At 41.1% G+C, this 10,265-nt stretch overlaps 1 protein-coding gene and 1 non-coding gene across 2 annotated transcripts; one reads left to right on the forward strand and one right to left on the reverse strand.

Annotated features, from left to right (window-relative positions):
• The first annotated feature begins 4,782 nt into the window (after positions 1 to 4,782).
• LOC122003251 lies at positions 4,783 to 4,892 on the forward strand. The gene has a single exon (XR_006117901.1). It is a non-coding gene; the product is annotated as a small nucleolar RNA R71 (small nucleolar RNA).
• Positions 4,893 to 6,642: 1,750 nt separating this feature from the next.
• LOC122001267 lies at positions 6,643 to 9,094 on the reverse strand. Its single transcript, XM_042555922.1, has 2 exons — positions 8,162 to 9,094; positions 6,643 to 8,050 (listed from the first exon to the last, which is right to left on the reverse strand). The coding sequence occupies exons 1-2, from the start codon at positions 9,016 to 9,018 to the stop codon at positions 6,802 to 6,804; spliced, it is 2,106 nt and encodes a 701-aa protein (XP_042411856.1). The 5' UTR covers positions 9,019 to 9,094; the 3' UTR covers positions 6,643 to 6,801.
• Between the last annotated feature and the right edge of the window lie 1,171 nt (positions 9,095 to 10,265).

Genomic DNA, 10,265 nt, shown 5'->3' on the forward strand with positions numbered 1-10,265 from the left:
ACTGCAACCCAACGACCCTCCCCTAAACGAAAGATCGCTCCCTCAAGCATATATGTTTGATGTCATATGATCTTTTATCCACCAAGACTTTACTATCCCTCGGTCGAACTGACCTATTAGGACTTCCTTACCTAGTCACAAATAGGACTTCCTGCCTAGTGTTTAGTTATCTTGATCCAGACATGAGAACCCCTACTTTCTTTGTTCAATTCTACTCACATGGATCGATTAGACCATATCTCTTATTCATAGTCGATGGTTAAACCTTCTGGTAGTCCGGATTCTAATACCAATTGTTAAGACCAAAAAAATGTTATATATCTCTACAATTGTATGATATTGTTCACTTTGGGTCTAGGTTTTTATGGCTTTGCTCTTAGACTCTACCTAAAATACTTCATACCAATGGAAATATCTTTCCCTTACAAGTTCATGATCCTTTCCATGTATTTTTAATGTGAAACTTTATTTGTAACCATTGCAACCCAACAAGTTTAACAAGATCCTCACTGCTAAACATCTCTTTATCATCTATATCCTCATAAATGACATTAATATTTATAAGTAATTGAGATGTGAATTGAAGTTATGAATCAACTGAATATCTCTCCACTTCATTATTATGAAATGCATCATGATTTTGAGCAGTGATGGTGTTCAACATTTCGATGGTCTAGCAAGTCTTCATTTGATAAATAGACAATCATTCACTAGATCTTCTTCTTGTTATAGGGTATTCAAGATAGAAAACTTAACCCACTTATATCCTAAAAATGAAAGGGTCAAACTTATTTAACCTTTTGTTTGCATTAATCTCAACTGAATTATAATTTAGATGTATTTCAATCCCTGTTCTTGTGGTCGGATCATACTATGAGCATTTGAACAATACACACCTTTTTATAGGTAATGTAAGATATTCAACTTCTATGATTTTGTCAAATCTATCATAATAATCAAACTCAGTGTTACTGTTGTCCCTAGATTCTTTGACACAAACACCAAAATTTATATGTTAATCTTCATGAATCTCATTGTGCCACATTGAATTTGAGACCATTAACATAGTAACCAATGTACATTTTTATTTTATAGAAGGGTCCTAATGTAATATTCATTATTCTACCATCTTGCACATTTGATATTCTACTATCTTTCAACTATAAAAATAGTTATAATATAAATTAGGACACTTCTTAATACACATGAACTAAAAAATTCATAAATTCTCTAACTTACATATATTTGAAACTATAATATAATTCGGCCTCTAACTTTGCGGTTACCTCACTTACACCCATTGATGGATTTTATAGATATATATGTTTTTTTGTATATGATTCTTCTTCCTCTCAGTTGGGTTCACTCAGCTGTGTCGATTGGCACGACCAGGGTTGACTTCCTCTCTGCCAGCTTCACACGGTCGTGTAGATTCACACGGCCGCCCTCTTCTTCCTCTCGGTTGGATTCACACGATCGTGTGAAGTCACATGGCCGCCCTCTTCTTTCTCTCTACTAGGACCACACGATTGTGTCAAATGACATGGCCAAGTCCTTTCCCTTCTCTACTAGCTTCACATGGTCGTGTGAGGTCATACGGCTGGCTCTTTAAGGTGTATAAGGGCTAAGTTTTCTCCTTTTTAACTTTGTTGATACCTCCACTCCCATGAGGTTATAATGGCCAGCTCGCAGAGGCTACACACAACTTGAAAATGAAATTAAAAGTTGTTAAGACAAACTATAGATAAAATTAAAAATCAAATTAAATAGAAAAGAAATCTTTGGATTGCCTTCCAAGAAGCTCTTGTTTTAAGTCTTTAGCTCGATCTCGTCTCTGTTAATACAAATTATATCCTTAGAGGCATGGATTCCCCTCCTAAGGTTGTTGCTTCAAGTTATTCCTTCATCCTTGCCCTTAGAGGGCAGACATATTTTTGACTTTTGTTTAGGAGTCTTCATTCCTCTATTGTCGGACTAGGAACAACATCTAGCGGTCTCTCATGAGAATGAAAATTTCATTCTTTTAGTTGGTGAGCATCCACCCTATTATTGACATAGTTAGAAGATTCAGACAATTCAAATTCTAACCTTTCCTTATATATCACCAAAGATAGCCTGTGATTTTTAACATTAATCACAACTCATGAAGTTGCAAAGAATGGTCATCCCAATATGATTGGAATTTTCAGGTCTTCCTCCATATCAAGCACCACCAAATCAGTGGGTATGCTACACCCACTCACCTTTATCGGCACATCTTCGATTATACCCATAGGGTATCTGCATGAATAATCGACTAATTGCAATGTCATAGTGATGAGCTTAATGTTTTTTAGACCTAGCTTATTACAAATAAAATAGGGAATGAGGCTAACACTTGCTTCCAAATCATAGAAAGCATTTTCAAAAATAGTGGTTCCTATCTTGCAAGGGATGGAGAAGCTTCCAGGGTCTTGTAGCTTGGGTGGTAACACGTTCAGAATTAGTGTGTTACATTCATCAGCTAATGTTATGGTCTCATGTCCTTCTTTTTTTCTTCGAGTAGTTGTTATTGTTGGTGCGGTTAGTACTAACGGTCTAATACAGGTTTTGATGAATGACAAAATAGGTTAAGTTAATTTTGTTTTTGATCTAACACTCTGACCGAGTGTGCAGGAGAAGTCTAGACAGGTCGACGAGCTGACTGGATGTCTGACACGAAGTCCAGCTAGGTCAACGGGTCGACCGGATAGCTGGCACGAAGTCCAAACGGGTCGACGGGCTGACCGGACGTTTGACACGAAGTCCAAATGGGTCGACGGGTTGACCGAACGTTTGACACGAAGTCCGGCTAGGTCGACGGGCTGACCGGATAGTTGGTACGAAGTCCAAACGGGTCGAAGGGCTGACCTGACGTCTGACAGGTAAGTAAAGGTAAGTCACTGGAGGGGAATGACTATGAGGACGCGTTCCCGGGAAGGGAACTTAGGCGTCGATCCGACTTAAAACCATTTCGAAACTCTAAGTCGAGATCGTGACTAGATTCCGGTATCGGAGAGACGGAATCTAATTATTACTCTTTTTGTTAAACTATGAACTGTGCTAATAATCTATTTTGCAGGAGATATAAGTGCCTCGGACTAACGTTTTCTTGCAGGAAGGAAGCTGTTGGAAATCAAGGTCCAAGCGCCCGAAAGGTACCCTGGCGCTCGGAGGTCCGGGCGCCCGGGAGGTACCCAAGCGGCCGGATGCAAATTTTATCCCCAACGTCGTTGTACCACGTGGAGTTCGCTGGTTGACTCGGCTACGTCACTTCAGGGCGCCCCGAAGGGCTGTGGGCGCCCCGAACCTCCTATATAAGAAGGGTCAAGGCTAGAGCTAAAAACACAACTCAGAATCCGCTCTCCTGTGCTTCTGCGACGCTGCGAAAACTCCGACAACGCGCTGCTCTTTTAGTTTCTTCCTTTGTCGGTATTGTTTTAGTTTTTCATTGGCATTCTTGTACTTAGTTTGTAATAATTTTTGAATTGCTAGTGGATTGCCCATCGAAAGCACCCTTGCGTGCAGGCCTTGGAGTAGGAGTTGTCAAAGGTTCCGAACTAAGTAAATCAAACTTTGTTAGCATTGTTTTTACTTTTTCGCTGCGTTTACTCGACGAAATTTTAAATCGATATTCACCCCCCTCTATCGAGTTTCACGATCCAACAGTTATCTCTTTTAAAAATTTAGCAAACTTTAACATTTGATAAATTGCATCTATCAATGGTACCTCGATGCAAAGCTCTTTAATTCTCTCTAAAATTTTGCTTAATTCTTCATCCTTCTTTGTCATAGCTAATTTTTATGGGAAAGAGACTGTTTGACTTTGGAGTGGTGGTGGAATAGTCTCTTTCAAGCTTTTTGCTAATCTCTTCATCATCTTGGATCTTAGCTAGGTTAGGTGAGGGAGGAGAGAGCTCTTCTAAATTATCAATCCCTTTAGGAGCAATCACTTGGGAGTCTCTCAAGATTTGCCCCGTCCATTGCTCAATTCCATTACAATGTTCAATCAGATTCACATATGTTGTTCCTAGAAAACCACTGGGTGCTCTTGTAGATGAAGAAGAGATATGAGAAATTTGGTTATCTTGAATCTTCTAGTCTTTTTCAGTGTTGTCCATTCTTTAAGTGAGCTGCTTGATATTGTTTTTCATTTCCATTTGAACTGCATGAACCTCTTCAATCAACTTTTTGATTCTTGACTATTGATAGTCTTGTGATGGATGTTGTTATTGAAAATATCCTTGTGACTATCCCGGTTGGCAACCTTGCCTTTGATTTATGGGTTGGCCTTGTTCTCCATCCCAGATTATAGGTGCTAGAGTACATATTTCCTTGCTTGGGGTTGAAGCTTGCTATGGCATCGCATTTCTCAAAATTTTCAAGTTGAGAAGATAAAATCCCAAGTGGACAAGCTTCTTGGTCATGCTCCGTACTTCCACATGCATCATACACTCCTACAATGGTGTTTACTATGTCTGTTTCCATTGATTCCAACTTCTTTGTTAGGGCATCGATCTTTGCGGACACAAGTGTCACTGCATCAACATCAAATTTCTCGGATGACTTAGTTGGGTTTCCAGAAAAGGAGCTTCCACTTCTTTCAGATACCCAGTGGTGATGGTTAAGAGTCACACTCTCTATTATTTCCACAGCTTCATCTAGTCCTTTATTCATCAATGTCCTCCAGAAGTAGAATCGAGGGACACTTTGGTATGATAGTTGATGTTGTTATAAAATGTGTGGATGACTAGTCATTTCTCAAATCCATGGTGGGGGCAAAGTCTAAACATATTCTTGAATCTATCCTAAGCTTCATACAGGGACTCTGTGTTGGCTTGTCTAAAACTCGCAATCAAATTTCACATGTGTACAGTTTTACTTGTTGGATAGAATTTATCAAGGAATAATTGTTCGCACTGCTTCCATGATGTGATGCTATTTGCAAACATAGAAGTAAGTCGTAACTTGGCTATATCCCTCAAGGAGAAACCAAATAATAATAACCTCATTGCTTTAGCTAGGACTCTGTTCATTTTCATTGTCCTATATATCTTATAAAATACCTCTAAGTGTTGATTCAGATCTTCATGTGGTTCTTCTCCAAACTGATTTTGTTATACCATGTGAATCACTGTAGGTTTTATCTTAAAATTATTGGCTTCAATTGAGGACCTGATTATGCTAGACTGAAGCCCACGAGCGTACTATGCTGTGTAATCCTTAAGAGGTTTATTTTCTATATCAGATGATGCTTGTTCTCCTTGTTGTCTTTGCAGGTTTCTTCTTTTGTGATAAGTTCTATCAATTTCAGGATCAAATGGAAATAGATCTCCTGTAGAATTAGATCTTCGCATGCAAAAGCAAAGTTTCTATCAGACTGAGAAGGCTGCTTATCTCTTCTTTGACCACGACCATGTACCGAACCTCAATCTTTGCCTCGTTCTTGACCTCAATCTCTACTAGAAACACCTCATTTGATCTTTAGATTGATCTTTGCTTGTAATATATGTTTTGATTGCTTTTGCTTTTCACGGTTCATAATTTTTCATGAGTCCGTAATGATTTGTTTAACTCATCAACTGTTATGGTCTTTAAATCTTTGAACTCTTCAATTGCAACAACTACATAATTGAACTTTGTGTTAAGAGAGCGTAATATCTTATTAATTACGCAAACATCAAGTATGATTTCTCTAAGTCTCTTTTCATTTGATTGACAATAGTAAAAAAACTTATAAAATGGACGAACATAAATTCACTCCTTCATGCAAAGTGATTCAAATTTAGCCCTTACAGTTTAAAGTCGAATCTTTTTCACTTTTTCCACTCCCATAATAGAGTTATGAATAATCATGCTTTCTTTGATATTGTCTCATTGGCTATCTTCTTGAATATATTTCCATCAAAATCTTGATGGATGATGGTGAGAGGATATTATTCTCTTTTTTTTATTTCTCTAAAGCATAGAGTTGTTACATCCTGATAAGGTGCTCTTCAAATTAATTTTCAATAATATCTCACGCTCTTTGCTGATTATGGCCTTCTTTAAATGACTAATTCTCATAATTGAGTTTAGTACCAATTCTCATAATTGGAAAAAAAAAATAATTAATCAGCTGGGTAACGTCGAGTTTGGAGTGACCGGTTCGGTCCCATGAAAGTTTTCCACCGACCACCAGGATAAATCGGGAAACACTCACAGCGGGCAGTCCAGGAGCCCAGCGTCCTTTAGTTGCGTGCTTCATTTGGAGGAAAAATTTCTACAAATTCATCATAACTAGGACTTGAACTGCGAGTATCTGGATGACAACTTGGATATCCTACCACTGCACTATAACCCGGAGGACACCAATTCTCATAATGGAGTTTCATAAGTTGGAGGTATTAGGAGATGAGATTCTCTGTCCCGAAAATGGTGTGTACTCGTGTCCCCTCGCCGATCGGACAGACTAAATCACATCTCAAGGATGCAGTGCACATCACGAGAATGTCATAACCGTTCGATCGATGAGGGGACACGGGTACACGTCATTTTCAAGACAGAGGATCTCATCTCTAGGAAGAAAAGAGGAGTTACGGTAAAATGATTTCTATTGCAAAATTATTTATTTTTCAATTTCACATTAAATATTTATATTACTCAATAGAAATCTTTATATCACACTTGATTAATTAGATAGATACATTTATTACATAAATGATAAGATTCATGTCTGCTTAATTCAGCTACATCAAGCATTTAGGGTTCAGGGTACAATGTATCACGGGTAGGTGTTTGAAGCTAAGGTATCTCTGGACGCTCAAGAACGCCTGCATGATACAAGAGAACCCACAGATGGGTAATGAACTCCCCTCCGGAACCAAGGCTTTCATGGTGAGCTTGAACGTTGTCCGACGGTGCAAGGTACAGGACGTACTCTGCCCAGAACTCCGCCAACACATCCCATCTCTTGTTCTCATCACTGATGGATTCCACCAACCTCTTCCCCAACTTTGCACCCATCCCTAGTATCGTGTTTGATTCAAGGAGCCCCATCATGATATCCAACATGTGCAGCTCATCTCTGGCCCCCTTCCTGTCGATCTCACTCGCCAACTTGTCTAAAATTCTTTTTGCTTTGTTGCCCTGATCGGGCAGCAAATCCGGAACAAAGACAACGAGGTACGCACAGTAATTCGATAGCGCGGTGGCGACTTCTTTCTTTCCCGACGACGGAAGAGACCGTTGCGATTGCCCCTTTTTTTCGCAGTACCAAGTGGCAATGTGCCATAACAGAATCGTCTGCGTGCTGGCCTGAAGCTTGCAGGTCCAGCCCAATTCTTCCATCCCATTTCGACGCAGTGACGACTCACCGTTGGAGAGGGGGCCTCGGCTTAACTGACGGAGCTGATCCAAGATCATTCTCTTCGCCTCGTCGGGTAATTTAACAGATGCACGACAGAATTTCATGACCCCATTGCCGAAGGTTGCTCTGCTATTGCACAGCTTAGCTCTGATCGAGAACTTGCCGTACTGTTCAAGGAGCGAAAACTGTCCGATTTTATCGCGCACAGGTTGCATGATCTTTATCTTGCACAAGAATCGAAGCGCCGTGTTAATAAAAGATGATTTCTGTAGCCATGGAAACTTTACGTAGTTGATCAGTAACGTCACTTTGTTCCAGTCGGAGAGCAAGTAAGTGGCTGTTTCAGTGATCTCCATGATAATGATCATGGCTACGAGGACAAAAGTGATATAAAGATCAATATCGTTGCCTCCCAGATCGTGGGTGTCAGAATAAGCTGTGTTGGCGAGGCAACCAGTGGCTCCCAACAGCAACAGAGACAGAAGATAATTGTAGATCGGAAATCCACAACCGAAAATAATAGGATACTGGGAAAAGAAGAGGTCTTGTAAGAACCCTAACTCTGTCATGATCACCCGAAAGGCCCTGTACTTGTCCTCCGACTCAAGGTTAAGGAGCCCCTGTAAGACCAATGTCATGCTCTTGGATACGTCATTTAGTTCCTCAGCAGGGTAATCGAGAAACCTACGTGGAAGAGCGTGAGTCAAGTGTAGCAGGCTACAAATTAAATTAGTCTGATATAACAACTGTATTAATGTACGATTAATTGTTATAAATTAAGATTGTTGCTAAAACCTTCTTCTCAGCAGCTTCATCAAGGCGAAGGAGAGACATATGTCCTTGAATTTCCCATCTGAGTCCATTTTGCGTCCGAGCAGCTGATCTCTGCAGTCCCACACTCTCTCCACCGTCACCACTTTATCGCTCAAACTGTTTGCGATGTCGATATCCACCTGGCGGTCATCTGTTATCTTTGTCTGGAATGATACTTTTTCTTCTCCGCTCACGATGTATTTATAACCTCGCATGGAGACGGGATCGAGAGTGCCAGTGCTCAGCGTACACTCAAATCGCATGTAGTCAGAGATGATGTTGGTCCTATCTGCTGATCCGTACGAGCGTTTGGCAACCCAAAAGCTGAAGAACTTGTCCACTGTCTTCAGAATGATCAACCCCCAAATCATCCACAGGTTGATGACGAAGTGGGAAAAGGGATCAGCATCTTCGATGTCCCGGAGAGGCCCGATCAGATTGTAGCTAAGCAGCCCGATGAAGAAGAGATTCATGAAGCTGGACCTGGAGTCGGAAAGGGTGTGGGTAACGGCGATGCAAGTGATAGCGCCATTGGCGATCATCAAGATCACACCCCACACGAGGTAGATGCCCTTCGAGGTGAGCAGATAGATGGAGGCCAAGTCCATCAGCTGATCCAGTATCTGGTCAAGGACGAACTTGTGCAGTTTGTCGATTGGGGAATTGGCGTGCCAAAGCCGATGCTTTGTGGCCGCAGTGAGGAAGCTGAGGCAGATGAGCAGCATGCAGGCTAAGGTGATGACTCTGCTTATGTTTTCGAAATTCGAGTCTTCACCCCCCTGTTCCGGGGCTGGAGCTGCTGCGGAGGAGACTCCAGCACTGATCGTACTATTCGACATGGAATTAAAAGCTGAGTATTTTCTAGGAATTGCTCGAACGGGTAAACTAAGAAAGTATTTTCAAAGAAACTAAGTTAGCTGCAAATTAACAAGCATATGCATGGACATTTATAGATGGGAGTGAGAACAATATTGTTAATTTGAATTTTTCCTTTTTTTTTTTTTAAAAAAAGTAATTTATTCGGTCTTAATTTTAAATTTTAGAATTCAATTAAAACGAAATCACTAATGAATCAGACAGAAGTGGACTGTGCAACTTGATTGATCACTAACAAAAAGCAGACAACGAAATAGCAGGCGATTGATGTGCAAAATTAGTCAACTATTAAAAACAGTTCCGTTAATAATTAATTAATTTTATATTGGTTCGATTGGACGAGTTAAATTTCTCGTGACTTTTTTGTTTGTTTGTTTTTATAATGACAAATCATACTCTTTTTTTTGTTTGTTTTTATAATGACATGATACGTAGATATTTTAAGGGTAGAGTAGTAATTAGGAGGTGGAGGAAGGATAATTTGGTCATTTGAGAGGAACCCTCTTCTTAGGATACCGTAAACCACGAACAAGAGGAGGAGGAGGGCGTGTGGGGGTTTTTTCCGCCGTCAACGGAAAAAGAGGAGGGCAGCTTCCTCTCTGGCCGCCACCCTCGAGTGACGGTCGCCGGCGATAACCGCCTCCTTCCTCTTCCTCTTCCTCTTTCTCCTCCCGACACCGACAACGACCACCTCCTTCATCCTCCTCCTTCTCGCGATGCCGACCATAGCCTCTCCTCTTCCTTCTTCTCCTCACGACGCCGGCGACGACTGCCTCCTTCCTCTTCCTTCTCCTCGCAACGCCGGCCACAGCCTCTCCTCTTCCTTCTTCTCCTCGCGTCGCCGGCCATAGCCTTCCTCTTCTTCTCCTCGCAACGTTGGCCACAACCTCTCCTCTTCCTTCTTCTCCTCGCGACGTCGGCCACAGCCTCTCCTCTTCCTTCTTCTCCTCGATCTTTGACTACAGGCTCTGTACCCTTCACTATAGGCCTCTTATTACTGTAGGCTCTGCACCCTTCACCATGAGGCTTTGTATCCTCTTACTGCTATAGGCATTGCACTCTATCACTGATATATGCTCTACATTCTCCACCTGTTTTGCATTCTCTTACCTCTACGGGCTCTGCTCCTTTCACCCATGGTGCTCTGCTTCCTTTTAATGCTATGGACTCTGCTCCCTTATATGGTTAGGGGCTTCACTTCCTTTGACGG

The sequence above is a fragment of the Zingiber officinale genome, chromosome 7A (assembly GCF_018446385.1).
Source record: "Zingiber officinale cultivar Zhangliang chromosome 7A, Zo_v1.1, whole genome shotgun sequence".
NCBI lineage: Eukaryota > Viridiplantae > Streptophyta > Magnoliopsida > Zingiberales > Zingiberaceae > Zingiber > Zingiber officinale.